Raw genomic sequence first — 19,744 nt, forward strand, 5'->3', positions numbered from 1 at the left:
GTGACACACTACAGTAGTTGTCGGCTACTGATAAATCCAAGCTAGGCTAGAACCCCAACAGTGCCAAAATGTGTAGAATTGTGCATTAGAACTCAGCTATGCAGGGAAATATATTTAGGGCGACCTTGGGGGGCTTGATGAAAGGCAGGGGTGGACAGTTATCTGGCTCCTTAGGTCTGTTTTGGGTTTTTTTTAACCACAATCCCTAAATCCACCAAAATAGTGGCTCAGGACACACATACAATTAGTCTAGCCTTCCCTCATTTGGTGCATTCCTGATGTTTTGGACTTCAACTCCCATCAGCCCCAGCCAGCATGCCTAATGCTCAGGAATTCTGGGAGCTGTAGTTCAAGATATGCTGGGAAGGCTGACATAGTAGAATTAAGGAATACACCTCAGCCCAAGGGCCCACCCCTAGTATCATAACTGAACTTTCATACTCCACTCCACTCCGGGCTATCTAACCCCCCCCCCCCCCCAAACACGCACATACACTTTTGTTCTTTTCAGCAGTCCCATTCAGAGAGGTTGAGTGGCATGTGTGTGGGGAGAGACTTTTGTTCTTGCTGTTTCCAAACTGCTGGGAGTCACCCAGAAATCTACCAGTAGATCTTGATCTGCCTTCTGCCCACCCTCGGTCTAGGGAATAAAGGGAAGAAGGCTAAGATTTTTTTTTAGTAGAATTGTAGAAATACCGTATTCTACTTCATAAGCATAAGGTCTGTATCAGGGCCCCCAACTGTCTTGCTTTCTTGGCACAAGAAGATTAATGTGCAGACCCTGTGCACATGTAGGAAAGAATGCCAGCGCCCAACCCATGATGAGAGCCCAGTGTTGTAATTTTAGAAACCGTTTGCATCTCAGCCAAATGAGTTCAGTGAGGGCAGCTCACTTGGCAGGTGCACCTGGGAATGCCCATGACCAGACATTCCCCCCAATTTTGCCCCATCCGCACCACAGTATGCTTTTTGGGGGAGCAAAATGTATTTTGGGTTCTCCAGGATTCCTTTACAAGAGCAGTAAAATCTCAGTGTCTCTTGCAAAGAGCTTGTTTGCTCTTGAGAAATCCTGAATAAGCTGGTTTGCAGCTATCTGTCGGCATGCTGGAGGTTTCTTTCTATCTATAGCTCACAAATTGTGATCCCTTCTATCTCTGCATTTCTACAACTGTCATATGACTGTCTGCAGATTAGATCCACCTTGGACACACGAAAGGTCACTGCAGATGGTGACTGAACATTCTTATTAAGGTTAGGTTGGGGATGGTATTAAATTATATGAAGGCCTAAGTTTAGCAGTTGGAAATCAGGAAATCAGGGGTTGGGGGAGAGGAAGGCGCTCTCCAAATAATTTTTGTGCAATTCTCAGAGGTTCAGTTTCTTATGCAATGTCAAATATTTTTATGATCCCAATACAAAGCATATTATCGGTAGCCTGATTATTAAAAGTATGCCAATCCATTTCTTTCTCTCAGTAAGTCTTATCTTTTCACCAGCTATATTTTGGCTGATTCTGAAAGCTCCATTTAATTCAGCCTTCCCCAGCCTGATGCTCTCCAGATGTTGGGCTACAACTCCCAGCATCCCCCAGCCATGCTGGGAGTTGTAGTCCAACTCATCCAGAGGACATCTGATCAGGGAAGGCTGTAAGACAGTGGCGGATCACCTTGTGCCGTGCGGAGCCACTGTGAGGAGAGGGCTGGTGTCTTTTCTGGGTGGTTCCGACGTTTTATCTGCCAGATTCATTTCCTGCTGTCTATGCAAAGCAGAGAGCAAAGCAGGTGTGGACCAAGGTACATTAGTGCTATAGCTGCTTACTTGCTCACCTGCCTATGTAGGCAAAGGCTCGAGGTACTTCTTCCTGCTAATATGAATGCTAAGGGTGAGGTTTCCTTACTCATTAACAGCCTGGACTTGCCATCCCTTAATCTGTCCCGGAAAGAGACACTCTGCTCCTAAAATCTAGTTCCCCCAGGATCTTGCACAAGTGCATAACTGCAGGGTGACCAAGCCAGTTTGAGCTTGTAATAAAGCCGCCGTTATCTTTTAAATATTGCCATTAATGTTAGCTTTCAGCTTATCGATGGGCTTTTCTGGCAGCAGTCAGCTTTTCCCCGGATACAGCTAGTTTTTCCGTCTGCTCCTTTTATTATTATTATTTAAAAAAAAAGTTAACTTGAGAGAGTTGGACAAGTGGCTGGGGGGGATGATGTGAATTGTAGTCCAGCAAATCTGGAGTGCCCCATGTTGGGGAGATTCTCTTTGTAACTCCAGCATTTGTGTGTGGTTTCATATTGAACTGTTGTTCCTAATAGTTGATGAAGCTCCAACTTCCTTGCTTTTTTGCTTCAGGAACAAAACAATGCCCACCAAGGGGTTTTTCAGAGGAAGAGTGGCTGGCAGTGAACGTATACTTGGTTGGCAACTCTTCCCCTCCAACCCAGTTCTGCATTCCAGCACAAGATGCATAGATCCCCTCTGTTGCCAGTAGATTTACAAAAAGTACAATAAAATTGTAGTGATGCAATATGCAGCTACACCGTACAGCTGAATTGTACCTTCTACTTGCCATTGGTGACCATATTTGTAGATTCCTGCCCGGGAAGTTGTTTCAAGTGGTTAGGACATGGCTAACAAGTTATCCTCCTGGTATGAAGAGTTTACGTTCCTCTGGGTAGCCAATGTCTTCTCAAGAATAAAGCGTAAGAGCTCCTGGTATTTATGGCCATGTTGAGCCTATTTGACCATTCCTCCCCCTTGAACACAACTATGTAAAAGTGAATAACGGAATAACGGGCTCAAGTTAAAGGAAGCCAGATTCCGGCTGGACATCAGGAAAAACTTCCTGACTGTTAGAGCAGTGCGACGGTGGAATCAGCTACCTAGGGAAGTTGTGGGCTCTCCCACACTAGAGGCCTTCAAGAGGCAGCTGGACAACCACCTGTCAGGGATGCTTTAGGGTGGATTCCTGCCTTGAGCAGGGGGTTGGACTCGATGGCCTTGTAGGCCCCTTCCAACTCTGCGATTCTATGATTCTATGATTCTATGAATATGGGACTAACTGTGGTTATTTTTATGTCCTTTCATATAGAAAATTGTAAAAGCCGGAGATAAGGACCTGGATGGCCAGCTGGATTTTGAGGAGTTTGTTCACTATCTCCAAGACCATGAAAAGAAACTGAGGCTGGTTTTCAAAAGTTTAGACAAAAAGAATGATGGTGAGCTCATCCCTGCTTATTTACTTGGGAGCGAGGGGGGTTCAGCTTCAGCTTCGGCCACAGGTCTCTTGGCTACTTTATTTTGTCTGTCAAGCTCCAAGCTCACAGGCCCTGCTCTCCCTTGCAGGTTGCATTGATGCACAGGAGATCATGCAGTCCCTTCGGGATCTGGGAGTCAAGATCTCTGAACAGCAGGCAGAGAAAATCCTCAAGAGGTGAGTGTTGCACCTGGCTTCAGTGTTTTCAGGGTGAGGCGGTACCTTCGTCTTCTTTGTGCTCTCCAACTCTTTTTCCTTTTTATTGTTTTTCTGTTCTTTTTTTAAAAAAAACTCCTGAGAAACAACTCCGCTGCTTTTCTCTATAGCTAACCATGCTAGGACACCAACCACAGGCGAGAAACCATCCACCTCTTTTCCGGGAATTGTAGGGACGATTTGAAGCTAGGACACAGTTCAACCAGAATGCATAAGAGCATGTGACATCAAAAGCAAACAGAATGCTGCTTCGCGAGACGGCAGCGTTGTCTCCGTGGAATGGCTTCTCAGCTTTTGGGAGGAGGGGTGCATGTCGGTAACTTTCCATCCTCTAGAACAGACTGAGGACATTTACCTGTGTGCTCCCTGACTGCAAGGCAGGCAAGGAACACACAGGCAAACCAACTCTTGCTAGCCGTCTGCTAAGAAAGAGCTTTTCGTGATTGGACCAGATTGGATCCAGTTCTCACTGCCTTCTGTTCTCACTGTGCACAGTGCTTTATTGCAGCGTAGATCATCTTAAAGTAATGATAAGCCTAAGGGGTGTGTGTGTGTCTTTCGCTGCTCTCTCCTATCGTATGTGTTTGCGACTTAACACACTGAAATGCTTCCCACTGTGGCACTGACTTTTAACAATCACTTCCTTGTCCTTTTTCCCTCTTTGCATCCCCCCCTCTGCCTGCCTACCTGTCTGTCTGTCTGTCAGAATAAGGACTGGGCACTTCTGGGGTCCTGTCACCTAGTAAGTACCACAGTGTATATTCTTCACTGGCTCATTGTCACTCGTATACTAGTTGTCCTCCGCCCCTGTGACGTGACGTTGGTAGTGTGTAGCACATTTTTAGCGAGCCTGGGGGGAGGAGGATAAATGCAGAAGCAGATTTTTTGAATGTGTGGAATACCTGTGCTGCTTTTCAGCTAACCCTCTCAAAGGCAGTGTTCAGGCAGTTGCATTAAAACTTTGAAATCTCATGACGGGTAACATAAAACTACCCAGCAAAGCAATATATACTCATAAAATAACCAAACTGCAAAAAAATCTAGAAAGGAAAGGGTAATTCCCCAAACCGAAAAGTAAAGTTGTTAACACAGGGGTGTAGAACCTCTGGCCCGGGGGCCAAATCCGGCCCTCTTGGGGTCCCTGTCCGGCCCTCCAGTTTCCCCAGATGTCCACAGCCCTTTCCCCCACAACCACCAATTTCCAAGGTTTTGTGCTGTATTCCCCTCCCCACCCCCATTCTAAAAGGTTGAAGTGCCTCTCCTAAGGCTTAGTTACTAGAAGTAAGACTTTGAAGCTAGAGAATGCTGGCAGTTTTTCGTTTTCCTCCCACCCACCCCACTTTTTGGCTTCACCCCTGCCCACCGCTGGAGTGCAACCCCAGAGATCTTCTCTGAAATGGAATTTGGTCCTCAGGCTGGAAGAAGTTCACCCCCTCTGTGTTAAAGTCATAATCACACATCCTTTGGTCCTCCTTCGAGCGATTTTGTTTTATGGGGACGGGATGAGGTTAAGGAGTTGGTAAGACAGCCCCCCTCCTCTTTGCCTCCTGTTCACTCAGCCTTCCCAATTTATTTTCGCAGCATGGATAAAAATGGGACGATGACCATAGACTGGAACGAATGGCGTGACTATCACCTCTTGCACCCCGTAGAGAACATTCCAGAGATTATTTTGTACTGGAAGCATTCAACGGTAAGAAATTAAGATTCCTCATGCGCAGCTTGGGAGAAACCCTTGGCTGCATTTGTGGTGGAGGTCCCCCTCTTCCCCTGCAAGCCTGGCCTCTATCTGTAGTTTTCATCAAGAATTATCTGCCTTCTCGCTCTGGTTGCTCCCTGCTCACTCCTTTTTTAAAAAACGTGCATTCTGGCCTGGATCTTAAAATCTCAAGCACACGTGAAAGTAAATTCTCTCAGGGAGGGGAAAGCAGGTAAACTACTTTCCTGTTTTCATTGTACATGAGCGACTGGCTCCTGCTAGTTTGCAACCTGCCAATTCTGGAAACTGATTGGAGTCTTCCTTTGGTAAATTTGGCACTTGGTGCTGTGTAATAAAGCAGCCTGTGAACTCTAGAAGAATGCTAGATCATTCTCCCTCTCCCGTCCCCCGTGGCTGGTCGTTTTGAACACCAGTCGATTGCAGGGATGGCAAATGGCCAACTTTCTGAACTGGGACTAGGATGATGTAAAGGGCCTCCACCCGTGTTCGTTCTGCATGTCTCCTAGCAAATTTTATTAGCTTGTGGCCACATGCAGGGGAGAACAAAACCGATACTGTTCTATAAACAAGATGCCGCTTTTAAAACCGGACGCTTGAGTTAATTGCTTTCCTGCTTAACTTGTTCATCTTGGAGCATGGCAAAACGAGGGCCAGACCTCTTAAGGAAGTCCTCGCGCTCTCCTGATGCTGCTGAAGAAAAGGGTTCTGCTCACGCCTTGCTTTGTTGCCTCGCAGATCTTTGATGTGGGAGAGAATCTGACCGTGCCGGATGAGTTCACAGTGGAAGAGAGGCAGACTGGGATGTGGTGGCGACACCTGGTTGCCGGGGGAGGTGCCGGAGCCGTGTCAAGAACATGTACTGCTCCTTTGGACCGCCTAAAAGTGATCATGCAGGTAGGTTGGAGGCCCTCCCTTCTTCTGGTGTTGCCTTCGCTTTTTTCTTAGAACAGTTTCACACGAGCCTCAGGCTTTTCCTACAGAAATACGGGAAATAAAAGATATGGGGATTTCTCCGCTATACGAATAGTTCTGGCACCATCTAGCAGTTTCGCTGACCCCTTCTGTTCTCCTGTAAAATTGCAGTTACGTTTCTGTCTGCGATAGGTATATGGCCACACTTGCCCTGCTCCTTCCCATCAAGTTACCCACGCTCCATTGGGAATTGGGCAGGAGAGGCTGGTGTCAACAGCCGCTCAGTTCTTGGCCTGCTCAGTCCTGGCAGAGCAAGCATTCCCTTAGAACTGGCTGTAAGAGCCCTCGCTGGACACAAGGTGACCTCTGTGTTGCTGGCAGTTCTTCCTGTTCTGGGCTCAAAGGGCAGAGAAGCACAATTGCTGTCAGAAAGCACGTTGTGAAAGGAGGAATTTGGACTTTGCACAGCAGCGGTCAGGACTCACCATTTAATAAAAGCCGTTTCTTTTATTGCGTCCTAACGGATCTGTGTCTATGCTGTGTTTTCACTGAGGTTTTGCTTTTAATCTGTATTTTATTATTGTTAGTCGCCTTGAGCACCGCTCTTGGCAGAAAGGCAGGAGATAGACAACAGCCTTGCACGTAGATGAGAGGTGCTGTTTGGGCTTGGATCCAGTCTTAAAAAGTTTCTCTCCCTTTCAGGTCCATGCGTCTCGCAGCAACAACATGTGCATTGTTGGAGGCTTTACCCAGATGATTAAAGAGGGCGGCCCGAGGTCACTTTGGCGAGGGAACGGCATCAATGTCTTGAAGATCGCTCCAGAATCAGCTATCAAGTTCATGGCCTACGAACAGGTAAAAGCATCAGAGTGAGGGCCCTGTGCTTGTGGGGGAGGCTGGCTGGCTGTGCATAAATCCCACCGTTGAGCTCACGAGGGGGGAAGGATGTGAGTGGCCTAGCGACTGTTGGGCCTAACGACACGTTGCCCCTTTCAACAGATCAAGCGGTTCATTGGCACTGACCAGGAGGTGCTGAGGATTCACGAGAGGCTGGTGGCAGGTTCCTTGGCAGGAGCCATTGCGCAGAGCAGCATCTATCCCATGGAGGTGAGTTTCTGAACTTAGCCTTCAGCTGAGGTCGGCACTCTCCCTTTATCTATTTATTTGATTCGTGCCCTGCCTTTCTACCCAGAAAATGGCACTTGTGGCAACATGACACTCATAGATAAATAAAAATTGATTAAAACAATAATAGAACAAGTACCTTAAAACACAATTACTACTAAGAATTGTTTCAAATGGTTTGGAGGCATGTCTTCCACCATGCTGACTTGTCAGTTGGCGATATTGGCGCTGTGCTTTATGGCTCTCCCTTGGACAGTTTACTGTCTTCAGTTCAGGAAAAGCATTTGTTTCTTCCTGCCTGTGACATCCAGTTCCTGACGCTTCTCTTCTCCCGACGGCTTTAGGTCCTGAAGACACGGATGGCCCTGCGCAAAACAGGGCAGTACTTGGGGATGCTGCACTGCGCGAAGAACATCCTCGCCAAGGAAGGCATGGGCGCTTTCTACAAAGGCTACGTCCCTAATATGCTGGGAATCATTCCGTACGCTGGGATTGACCTCGCTGTATACGAGGTAAGAGGCAAAGGTGTGGATGTCATTAAGGAATGAATTAAGGAAAATTATTCCAGTTGTCAGTCTTCTAATCCCCAGTGTCATTCTGCAACACTGATATCAGAAGCTCTGGTCATACCCCCCCTCCCTCTCTCCCTCTCTCTCTCTCTCACACACACACACACACACACACACACACACACTTACACTCACTCACACTCTCCCTCTCTCTCTCACACACACACACACACTCTCTGTCTCTTTCTCTCTCTCTCTCTCTCTCTGTCTCTCTCTCTCTCTCTCTCACACACACACTCTCTCTCTGTCTCTCTCTCTCTGTCTCTCTCTCTCTCTCTCTCTCTCTCTCACACACACACACACACTTACACTCACTCACACTCTCCCTCTCTCTCTCACACACACACACACTCTCTGTCTCTTTCTCTCTCTGTCTCTGTCTCTCTCTGTCTCTCTCTCTCTCTCTCTCTCACACACACACACACACACACTCTCTCTGTCTCTCTGTCTCTCTCTCTCACACACACACACACACACTCTGTCTCTCTCTCTCTCTCTCTCTCTCACACACACACACTCTCTCTCTCTCTTGAAAGGCTTGTATGTGTCTTTTCTCAGCTAACTTTTGACTCATTTGTGATTTTCTCCTAGACGTTAAAAAACAGCTGGCTGCAACGTTATGCTGTGAATAGTGCTGACCCCGGGGTGTTCGTTCTGTTGGCCTGCGGTACCATCTCTAGCACCTGTGGGCAGTTGGCCAGCTACCCTCTCGCCTTGGTACGGACACGAATGCAAGCTCAAGGTGAGAGCATTTGAGAGGGCTTTGGATCTAGCCTCCGATGAGGAAAACCTGTGGCCATCAATGGTTGTTTCCCAAAGTACAAGAATAGAGAGGCCCCATAGTTATTTGTTAAGGATTTGTCTTAATGTAGACACAGTAGCTTATCTAATTCATAAGCCACTTGAACCTGCAAGGGCAGGAATGGCACAGAGGGATATTTTTTAATGTCATTTCCAAAAAGCCTATAAGCAGAGCATGAAGCAAGAGCCCTCCCCAGCAGGTGGCATTTAGAGATATACTTAGGGTGACCGTATGAAAAGGAGGACAGGGCTCCTGTGTCTTTAACAGTTGCACTAAAAATGAATTTCAGCCGGTGTCATTTTGTATGCATACAGCACCTGGTGAAATTCCTTCTTCATCACATTTAAAGTTGTAGGAGTCTGTCCCGCTTCTGTATCTGGTCACTCTAGCTAAAGGGGGCAGGGCTCCTGCAGTTTTAACTGTTGTGATGAAGAGGGAATTTCACCAGGTGCGACATGCATACAAATGACACCTGCTGAAATTCCCTTTTGAATACAACTGTTAAAGTTAAAGGATCCCTGTCCTCCTTTTCATAGGATCACCCTAATATACTATGCTTGTTCAGGCAACACGCTAAGCCATGGTTAGGCCGCTAACCCTTTTGTGGCAGATGGTTAGTGAACATGTTTAAACCATGGCTATGCAGCCACCATGGTTAGAAATGGTTCTAACCACAATGTTTAGCTCAAAATGGTGAACCACCGTGGCTTAGCGTGTCGTCTGAACAGGGTCTACCTCTGAACCCGACAGATCCATTTATTATTGTGGCTAATAGCCAAGAGTAGACCCTGCCTCCCCATGATTTCCTCTAATCGCATTTTTAAAGCCGTCTAAGCCAGTGGCCGTCATATCTTCTGGCAGTAAATTCTATAAACTAATTCTGTACTTTGTGCGAAGAAGTACTTCCCCCCCCCTGTCCTTAGTCTATTACTAACCAGGTTCGTAGGGTGACCCCCAAGTTCTAGTATTATTGGTAGGGGAAGAGAAGAGGGAGAGTCCTCATTTTTTTCTCTCTCTCCGCGCCATGTCTAACTATATAAATCTATACCGCTAGCACAGGGGTCAGCAACACAAATCAAACCACTTTATTACGGTCCGAGACCAGCACAACATTAATCCAGCAGGTCAGCAGCACAACACTACCAATATGGCCCAAATGACAAAATGTACCCCCATGTGTGTCGTTCCCCCCAGGACAAATGTGCCCACCGGCCTGGGAAGGTTGCCTATGCCTGTGCTAGGGTGTCTTTAAGTGCTGCTGACCTCTTATTTCCTTGTGGGGACTTGGAGACCTGCATTGTCAGCGACTCCAAATTCACATGCTCCTGTCCGCATGTTCCACGCCCTTTGACATCTGTCTCACGCCAACCTATAGCCAGGGAGATAGGGCAGCATAGTCCCAGGCTCTTTGAAAAGGCACACCGCACGTGAAATGGATATCTTGGAGAGGTGTATTCTGCAACCCATAGCTCTTTCGACCAGGCTCTTAACAGCTGTCAAACGGCTTCTCTTCTAGCTTCGATTGAGGGCGCGCCCCAGGTGACCATGAGTGGCCTCTTCAAACATATCCTGAAGACGGAGGGAGCGTTTGGCCTCTACAGGGGCTTGGCCCCCAACTTCATGAAGGTCATCCCAGCTGTGAGCATCAGCTACGTGGTCTACGAGAACTTGAAGATGACTCTGGGGGTGCAGTCCCGGTGACCACGTGGCGTCTGGACCCCTTGAACTCTTAACACTACCTTGGGGCTGCGACCCCAGGGTGTTCGGCCATTTCATTCTGTGAATGTGTTGATTGACACTAAGCTGATCGAGCCAAGCTGTGAAAATCCCAGATGGGGTTGTGTTGTGGGGTGGAGCAGGAGGGCCTTGGGCCTTTCCGCTGCGTTGCTGCCACCAGAGCTGTGTGCTTGAGCTGTCATCAGGCAATCCTCCCTGCATGCGAGGGACCAAACTGGGAATCCAAGGGAAAAAAATGTCTTGAGATGTCAATGCTGGCCTAGCTCCTAGCACAGCAGAGGAGGGAGATGAGCACAGCTCTCCTCTTGCGAGTCTCGGAGCTGGAGAATGTATCCCCTTCCAACTTGCTTGAAAGAGCTTCTTTCCGTTGAGTTGTTCAACTCCTCCTACCCATGGCTTTAAGTCGACACAACACCTTGCCGTGGAGTAGGAACGGCTGCTGGGCCAGAAATTACTTTGCTGTTTACAAACTTTCCTTTTGGGTAGGAGCAGTTCATGTTCTACTTCAAAATCCTTGACACTGCAATGTAACTTAACAAACAAACCAAGACTCTGAGGGCAAAGCCGAAGCCGAGCGTTACTTTTAAGGCTAGCTGGGCGGAGCTGAAAGGCTTTTATTTTTGTAGGTCTGATTTGAGCGTGTGTCCCTCTAAAACTGCTAACGAGATGCACTTAATAATGGAAGCAGCAGCCACCGAGAGCCTGCATGTCCGTCTTTGCATGCCAGAGAGGCTTGTCTCTTCAACGGGGGCAGCTGGGAGGGCTTTGGGCAACCTGGCGCCGTTGGGAGCTGTGCTGCTTTGGACCCACCTTTGCACCTGAGTCCAGCGCAGCACTGGTGGGTAGCAGCGGCTGACAGAAAGTCACCTTCGCTCCCCATGTAGCATTTTGCATGGCGCTTTTGAACGCCGTCTGGCTGGGGGTTGTGGCGACCAAATTCCTCTCTTTGAAAACCTGAGCCGTGGCTGCTTTAGATCTACATAGGTGGATGCTAGAGTTTGCGTTAGGGTGGGTGGGGTGGTGGTGGACCTGGACTGAGGGGTAGGCAGTAGCGTCGCTGCGGGGGAAATGGACAGGGTGAACTGACAGTGGGAAAGCAACCGCTTTTGTTGGGGATTGGGAGAGGAGGCTTCTTGCGTCCCCTTCCTGCTTTTCATCGGGAGAAGGGAAGGCGGGGGCTGCCATATCTCTGCCCTTACCAAGGGACCCTTGAGCCTGTCTCCCCAGACCTCTTGGGGAATCCTCGTCCAACTTCGGGGCCAGCATCACATTCCATGGTTTCGTTTTTACTGCTTAAAGCATATTTATTTTGTATTTATTTGAAGGCAAAGAGTTATTCTCAAACTATTTTTATAGACTTGTTTTAAATATAGTTACTGTGTCCTTGGTTTGCCTGTATTATTTTTTTTTTTTTGTAGAGGTTCTGTATTTATGTTCTTAAAAAACCGTTTTGCACGTTTAAGCATGGCCTGATTGAACTGCTGGTGGGGGAGGGCCCCTTCCAGAGGTCACGAGCGCTCAGTTCCCCCTTGTATGAACTGGGACGCCTAGTCTTGCAACCGGGGTTGATTGAGGCACTCAGTCGGTCAAGAGAAAATTCCTTGTAGGAAAAAGCCTTAGGAGAGAAGGGGATGTGGGGATGGTGGGGGGACGGGACTTCGTTTTGAGGCATGCCTTACCGTGGAATCGCCTCACGTTTCGCCTCTTTATTAGGGTGGGTGTTGGTTGAAGAACCACACGTTGTATTTTTTTTTTTAAAGGGGGTCGGGGCGCCTTAATATAATGAAAAGGGCTGGTTGGACTTGGGGCGAGACGCAGAAGAAGAAGGAATCTCAGGGAGACAAATGCCACAAGATTCCCGTTTTCCTGGGGTGTGGAAGGAAATCGCGCTCGGAGCTGAGCTGCTGCGGTTTTCTGTGCGGGTTCCTGAGGTCCTGCCAAACGGGGCCTGTTCCGGGGGCACGGGAATGCGCTACGGTGGAGCTGTTAGCCCTGAAAGCCGCAGCAGCAGCAGCCTATGTGGCCGTGCAACTGCTCCGTGCATTGGAAGACGTGTGCCGCATAGGGCAGCTTCTTTCCCCCACCCCCAACCTCCATGGGGGTCCTCTGCTCTTTCGTTGGGATGATCCACGGCTGCTTGGGAATAACTCCCCACTTGTCTCGAGTTCATATCTGGGTCAGTGACGTGACGCTTTACCTCTTCGCCCTTTCGTGAGTCACGATAGCAAGGTGGACAACTTGAGGCTCTCCAGATGTTTGGGCCTACAAGTCCCAGCATCCCTCACCATTGTCTATGCTAGTAAGGGCTGATGGGGGTTGTAGGCAACACATCCGGAGGGCCACCAGCTTCCCTCCCTTGCCCCATACCTCGGCAGCACCTTTCTACCATTTGTGGCCTGAAGAGAGTATTCCGAACGTAACAAATCAGTGCAAAATGAACTGTCTTTGACGCTGTAACTTGGATTTATGAAAAGCAAATCTAAGAAAGCAAGAAGCCCTTGATGGTAGGGGACAGTTTGCTAATAAAGGTTTATCATGCTGATGTATCCTTGAGGCCTCTTTTCTTTTTAGTTTGTTGGTTGTTGGTCTTGGGGCTAAGGGACAATCCCTGGTTCCATCTTGACCTTCCTTCCACCATTTCATTCTGTATTGTGACCGGATCATCTGGAAATACCAGCCACCAATTGGAGTTCTGATTCCTGTAGGCTAGTACAGTTTATCAGTTGGAACATGGAATCCACACTCTACTGTAATCCCTGCTGTTCCCTTCCTCCCCCTTTGTAATCCTGATTGCAGTTTGTCACAAAGTTAACTTGAGCCGACTCCTCCAGAACCAGCAAATTCTGCCATTCTGACGCTAAGGGGTAGACGCATAACTTTTTTCTCTGTATCCTCGATACTATATATTCCCGAGTTGGTCATCCACAGAGTCTGCTCAAAAAACAGTTTTCATCCTATAATCTCTCCCAAGCTGGAAGCTGCTTCATTCAACCTAATCTAATAGGCAGTAGACATTTTTTTCTCACCTTATAAGGCAGCATTTAATACATGGCACTTTACATCATAAGCGAAAAGAAGACGGAAATGGATCAGGGTGTAACTGCACCAATTGAGCTTACAAATCTGATCCCCCCCAGTGGAAATAATAATAATAATAATAATAATAATAATAATAATAATAATAATAATAATAATAATAATAATATATTTCTTAACCGCCTCTCCCTTTGGATCGAGGCGGGGAACAACATTAGAACAGGAATCAATACATCTTAAAAATTCTTGATTTAACATTGATCTTGATAGGCCTGCCGGAAAAGGCTAGTCTTTAAAGCTGCCTTAAAATCACACAGAGAGTTAATTTTACGAATCTCCTCCGGCAGGCCATTCCACAATCGGGGCGACAGAAGAAAAGGTCCTCTGGGAAACTGATGTCAGCCTAGTTTTGGCTGACTGAAGTAAGTTCTTCCCAGAGGACCTGAGTGTGCGGGGCGGACTGTATGGGAGAAGGCGATCCCGCAGGTAACCTGGACCCAAACCATTTAGGGCTTTAAAGGTCACCAACACTTTGTACTTTGCCTGGAAATAATTGGCAGCCAGTGGAGTGATTTTAATGTTGGGGTAATATGCTCACCCCTAGATGTACCAGTGACCAACCTGGCTGCCATATTTTGAACTAATTGAAGTTTCCGAACTAGGTACAATGGTAGCCCTATGTAGAGCGCATTGCAGAAGTCAAGCCTTGAGGTTACCAGCGCGTGCACGACTGTTGGAAGGGGCGCAGCTGGCGTATCAGCCGAAGCTGATAGTAGGCACTCCTGGCCTTCGCATCCATCTGGGCTGGATGTGGTGGAGTGGGGAGAGGCGAACAAGGTACTGAATGTAGAAACATGGGATGTCATGTTCTTGGGACTGAGGTTGAAAATGGAGATCGGAGGAGTAGGGGAATCACATAAATGGATTTTCAGGAGCGGCAACAGATACGACACCATATATGTTAGGCGTTGGACGTCTGAGTCCCAAAGCATGTCAAGCTCACCCAAGGATCAACATGGGCATGCAGTTACGCAGCTGAGTGGCATTTCCAAGCTGAGATGCAGGCAAAGGCCTTTCCAGCAATATGACCAGCAAGAGGGGCTTGGGAAGAGCTCCTGTCTTCTGATGTACTTCCATGGGAAAAGGTGAAAAGCACCAGTGCCTAAAGGCCTCTGCCCACACCTCCATTAACGCCGGAGGAGAAGAAAGCCTTATAAGAGGCCTTCGCCTGTGCCTCAACGTGTATGGGAGTGAATTTATGGGCTGGACCAAAGCTGCTACTCCTTCAGTCAAACAGTCCCATATTTATTTATTAGATTTCTATACTGCCCAATAGCCAAAACTTTGTGAAACTTGTTTAAAATAGTTGCCAATCTTGGGTATTCTGGGATGGTGTTCCAGGCCATTTGTCAGCAGGCTGAAAACTGGGATGTTTGCTATACCCCCCACAAAAAGAAATGTTAATTTTGTTCGACAAGCCTCTTAAGATTGAAATGTTTTCCCGCTTGCCTCATCCCAGTTTTGCACATGCAGCGTAATATGCTAGTGGTACGCTCGTGCTCTTCGCTCCTCTGATGCCATGTTTCTCGCCTGCCCAAGGGCCTCTACTTCCCTTGCTCAGCTTCGTCCATTTTCTTCTGCTGCCCCTTACGCCTGGAACGCTCTTCCAGAACATTTGAGAACTACAAGTTCAACCACAGCTTTTAAAGCTCAACTAAAAACTTTTCTTTTTCCTAAAGCTTTTAAAACTTGATGTTGTGCAGACTTCTACTGTTACTTTCTACTGTTAGTTTTTCCCTACCCTGTGCCTGCTTACCCTTCCCTGTACCTGTTTGCATTCTCTTCCCCTCCTTATTGTTTTACTATGATTTTATTAGATTGTAAGCCTATGCGGCAGGGTCTTGCTATTTACTGTTTTACTCTGTACAGCACCATGTACATTGATGGTGCTATATAAATAAATAATAATAATAATAATAATAAAACCATCTTTGAACATTTCCCTATGTTTAAAACTCCCTGCAAATAGAAAACCAGCCTAGACGACCAAGGCTACAAGCCCTCTTACTGCTGCTTTTCTATTTCCAAACACTGAAAAATAGCATCAATTAATAGCCTATTCTACTCCCTCATTCTGCTGAACGCTTAGATCAGCTATGTAGCTCTAGTGCCGTTCTCATTTCCTGTCTAGCCATGACAGCAAATAAATGGCCTAATGGTAATAATAGTATTAGTAGTAATAAATCAGATCCCTAGACTGTTCAAGCCATTCTTCCTCCAGATGTAAGCCTGGAGTGCCCTCTGCTGTCGAATTCACCTCTTTGCTGATTTCTGGAAAAGCCTATCTATTAAATCTGTTGTAGAAAAAAACATCTGACTATGGCAGATAATAATAATAATAATAATAATAATAATAATAATAATAATAATAATATATTTCTTACCCACCTCTCCCTCTGGATTGAGGCAAGGAACAACAGTGAATATAAAACACATAAAAACTTATTAAAAAACATAGTATACATGATTAAAACATTCTAAAATGCTGAAAGACAAAGGCTATAATCCTAAACACACAACCTTTTTTTGGATCCTTGAGCACATTTGGGAATTAGCGCACCATCACAAATGCCTAATTATTGGGTTGTTGCTTTCGTGTCTTATCTGTCACATCTACGGATCTTATACGTTTTGGCAATGTCCAGCAGTTGCTTATTACACATATAAATTTTGTGCTGGAACATTCTTTAATATTCACCATTGTACATGCTCTCCTAAATTATTAGCCTGTTCCATGGAAATTCACAAATGGCCATCTTAAATGGATTCCCTTCACCCTTTTGACAGCTAAAAGAACGGTGATACAACATTGGAAGAATAAAAACGTCCTACAATGCAATGGACTTTACAACACTTTCAATATTTGAACAGATGGCATATAGACGCCACCTTCCAATGGATATTTATTTGGATATTTGGTCCGCTTTTGTTGAAACCGATGTGCAATTGTTAGAAAGTTGTATGCATTTCATACAACATATATTTTATAAAAATTGAGGGAATTTACAAAAAAAATTTTTTTTGCTGTTGCTCTGTTGGCATCACACTGGGGACCCCCCCCCCCACAGATGCTATTGGAAATGTCTACAGGTGCTGTGTTGGGGATCCCCCATATATGTCTTACATCTGAGTAAACATGCCTAGGATTGTGCTGCAAAGTGATTTCTGATAGCATCATCATTTGCATCCCAGGGCTCATCTACACCAAGCAGAATATTCTGCTATGAAAGCAGTATGAAAGTGGTATATAAAAGGCAGGAGCCACACAACTTCCTTATAGCGGTATTGAAGTGCCCATTGATACATACCATACACCACTTTCATAGTGTTATATCCTGCTTGGTGCAGATGTGTCAATGGGCCCCAACAGTTGTCAGTGCACTTCAGTACCACTATAAAGCAGTAGTGTAGATCCTGCAATGCTAGGGTGAGCATATTTGGGAAACCAAAAAGGAGGACAACATGGCCGCCCTCAAGGAGGCGTGCCCATCCTGACATAACTGCCCTGAAGGGGGCGTGGCCTTGGTCACATGTCTGATTCTACAGTTCACAATTAAGACAAACCTGTTCTACATAATATGTTGATGTTAAAATCACTGAAATAAAGAACCCATACCTGAAGTTATACAGTATCCTCATACAATATCAATAGAACACACACATACACACACACACCAGATCCATCCACACACAAGAAAACATCCCATGTACCCATTATATGTCCATGCTTGTATACCGACACACACACACACACACACACACACACACACACACACACACACACACACCCCTCCCTTCTCAATACAAGAACGTGTAAAGCCACCCTCACTCTATTTCAAGATCCATCTAAACTCCTCCTCTCTGGATCACCCACAAACCTTTCCTCTGTCTTTATTTATTTATTTATTTATTTATTTATTTATTTATTTATTACATTTATATACCGCCCCATAGCTGAAGCTCTCTGGGTGGTTTACAAAAGTTAAAAACAATGAAAATTAAAAACAGATATACTAAATGTAAAACCACCAAAAGTATAAAAACAACAATATCCATTTAAAAACAACTATTCTCAAGCACAGCACACGGCCCTTCCCAATGCCCTCATTGCTTCCTGCTGGTTTCCCGTTGGAACCCTTAACACACACACACCCTCACAGAAGCTTTAATAAAAATTGAGGTCGGCTTAAAACAGCTTACAAACCTCGTACAGTATATTACAAATGCTAATAGAATATTACAATTAAAACATAAGACAACCTAAACATTACAAAACCCACAAGCTTCAATCCCAGTAAAAATCCCAAACCATCATACATCATTCAGCCCCGGAAAAATCCACAAGCACTAAAACAATACCATCTAAAAAGCTTCTTGATTTTATACATATTAAGATCCCACCTTTCCGTAAGTGTAGTTAAGGACATTAAAACCGCAATAATATTTTCAGGATGATTTTTGCAGCTTGTGGCAGGCAAAGCAAAGACAACCTTCCCCCCCCCCCCGCATCCTCCTTTCCCTCCTCCCTCCCCCCAACCCCACGAAGCACCCAGTTTACCCCTGTAGTCAAGGGTGGGTCCAGGCGCTGCACTGGGGGGGCTGGCGCTCCGGCGGCTGCTGCCCCTCCTCTGAGCTGCCATGGCTGGCCAGCCATCATTCTCCTTGGAGCGCACATGCGCCCCACGCTGCTCCCAATACTCACAAGCCCCTTCCATTTATGTGAGGCAGGGAGGGAGCGCGCATGCGCGCACGTCTTCTATATCTCCAGGAAGTGCTCAGATCAGCTACGCCAATGGCGTTGCGCCTGCGTGAATGGCGTAGCAGCCACGCCAACGGCATAGCGCCTACGCCAATGGCATAGCTGATCTGAGCCCCTCCGGAAGACACAGAAGACGTGTGTATCCTCCCCCCACCCACGGTAAATTGGGGGCCAGCCCCAGTTGCCCTGGAGATCCCCACTTTTCCAGAGGACTCCTGGGTTTTCCTGGTCCTCTGGTCACCCTAGTTATGTGTCTAGTGCTGCATACTAGAGAGGCAACATGCACACAGATCAAAGCAAAAACTGGAATGGAGGAGGAGGGGGACACGTGTGGGGTGGGAGGTTTCATGTGGGGTGTGTCTAAGCGCTTCCCTCCCCAAGCGTGCCACTGATGGAGAATTGCCCATCCCCATCGCGTTGTAGTTAAGCCTGGAAGGCGGGGGACTGCCATCTGCAGCAGTGGCCACTCTGGGCTCAGGCCAAGCAGCCTCCCTCGGCCTTTAAGAAGCCCTCCATGGCAAACCCACAGTAAATGTAAACTGGGGGAGAGTTCTGCAGCTCCACAATCATTTTGCTGCACTGGTGGGTCAGTGGGATTTTATTCAAGGCCCGTTAGATGCCAATAAAAGACAGGGAGTCCTGCTTGATCATTGCCTGTTTTCCTCCTGCACAGCGCAATAAAGGCCTTCATTTGTGGAAGCACAAGGCAGGGCCTATTCTGTAGAGGGGCCTCCTTTTCGGCATACCCTAAGAGCTCTTGCCTGGACTCAAAGGAACACACGCTCCTCCGGCCAAGCGGACGTGGATTGCGAGAGGCACTTTCTGCAGCCTTCTTGGCTCAAAGGGCGGAAATGAGAAAAAGGGTTCTAGTGAAATGGCTTAATCTGTGTGATGTTTTCTAGGCACAAGCCCAGCTGGGATTGAACAGTCTGAGCTCCAGCTGGAGGAAAGGGTGCACCTTTGAGTGTAGGGTGTAGGTCTCACGTCCATCCCCCCTACTCCGAGTAGTGAGGAAGGGCTAGTTGGTTGCCTAGGCGTTCCTGCCCCATTGTGAGGTCAAGCCTGCTTCCCTCAGCTCGCAAAAGGCCTTTGTGATGCGGGAGTGACATCAGGAAGAGAGTCTGGCTTGGGCCCAGAACAGTTGGCAGATATCATGGACGTGGACATGGACCTGATATTGGGTGAAATGCCCTTAGAGCTGCCAGTACTATTTGCCGCTTCCTGTGTCGATGGTTTCTTCTGGACCCTTCTGGTAAGATACAGAGATTACCTGGGACAGGGGTTGTTAACCCCTCTTCACGGCCCTGATCCGGATACATCCTGGGAGGGGAACCCATTCTTAGAGACTTAGTAGGGGGCACCCCTAGGCTAGCTCATAGGCAGCCACCTCACCTGAAACCATTTTTGACCAGGGCAAAGCCTCATCGTTGGGCTCACAGCAAGGCACCGGACCTTGCAAGAAACTTCCGTGCCAAATGTGCTCATTCGTAACAACCGGTGGTTATGAAAGAGGACCCAAGGGGCTGCCTACCACATGCCTGAGCATCATCAG

At 47.1% G+C, this 19,744-nt stretch overlaps 1 protein-coding gene across 6 annotated transcripts in view; it reads left to right on the plus strand.

Moving 5' to 3' along the window:
* Positions 1-12,883, plus strand: part of SLC25A25 (solute carrier family 25 member 25) — a 50,706-nt gene extending 37,823 nt beyond the window's left edge. For 3 of the 6 annotated variants that reach the window (XM_063144900.1, XM_063144905.1, XM_063144903.1), the window contains exons 2-11: positions 3,092-3,218; positions 3,346-3,433; positions 4,179-4,214; positions 5,054-5,165; positions 5,928-6,086; positions 6,807-6,959; positions 7,104-7,211; positions 7,574-7,741; positions 8,390-8,540; positions 10,117-12,883. In XM_063144900.1, coding sequence (XP_063000970.1) covers positions 3,092-3,218; positions 3,346-3,433; positions 4,179-4,214; positions 5,054-5,165; positions 5,928-6,086; positions 6,807-6,959; positions 7,104-7,211; positions 7,574-7,741; positions 8,390-8,540; positions 10,117-10,301 — 1,287 coding nt within the window. In that variant the 3' untranslated portion in view covers positions 10,302-12,883. The remainder of the gene's footprint in view (positions 1-3,091; positions 3,219-3,345; positions 3,434-4,178; positions 4,215-5,053; positions 5,166-5,927; positions 6,087-6,806; positions 6,960-7,103; positions 7,212-7,573; positions 7,742-8,389; positions 8,541-10,116) is intronic. The other 3 variants (XM_063144902.1, XM_063144906.1, XM_063144904.1) reach the window with 1 other exon arrangement.
* Positions 12,884-19,744: the final 6,861 nt, after the last annotated feature.

This window comes from Elgaria multicarinata, chromosome 19 (genome assembly GCF_023053635.1).
Source record: "Elgaria multicarinata webbii isolate HBS135686 ecotype San Diego chromosome 19, rElgMul1.1.pri, whole genome shotgun sequence".
NCBI lineage: Eukaryota > Metazoa > Chordata > Lepidosauria > Squamata > Anguidae > Elgaria > Elgaria multicarinata.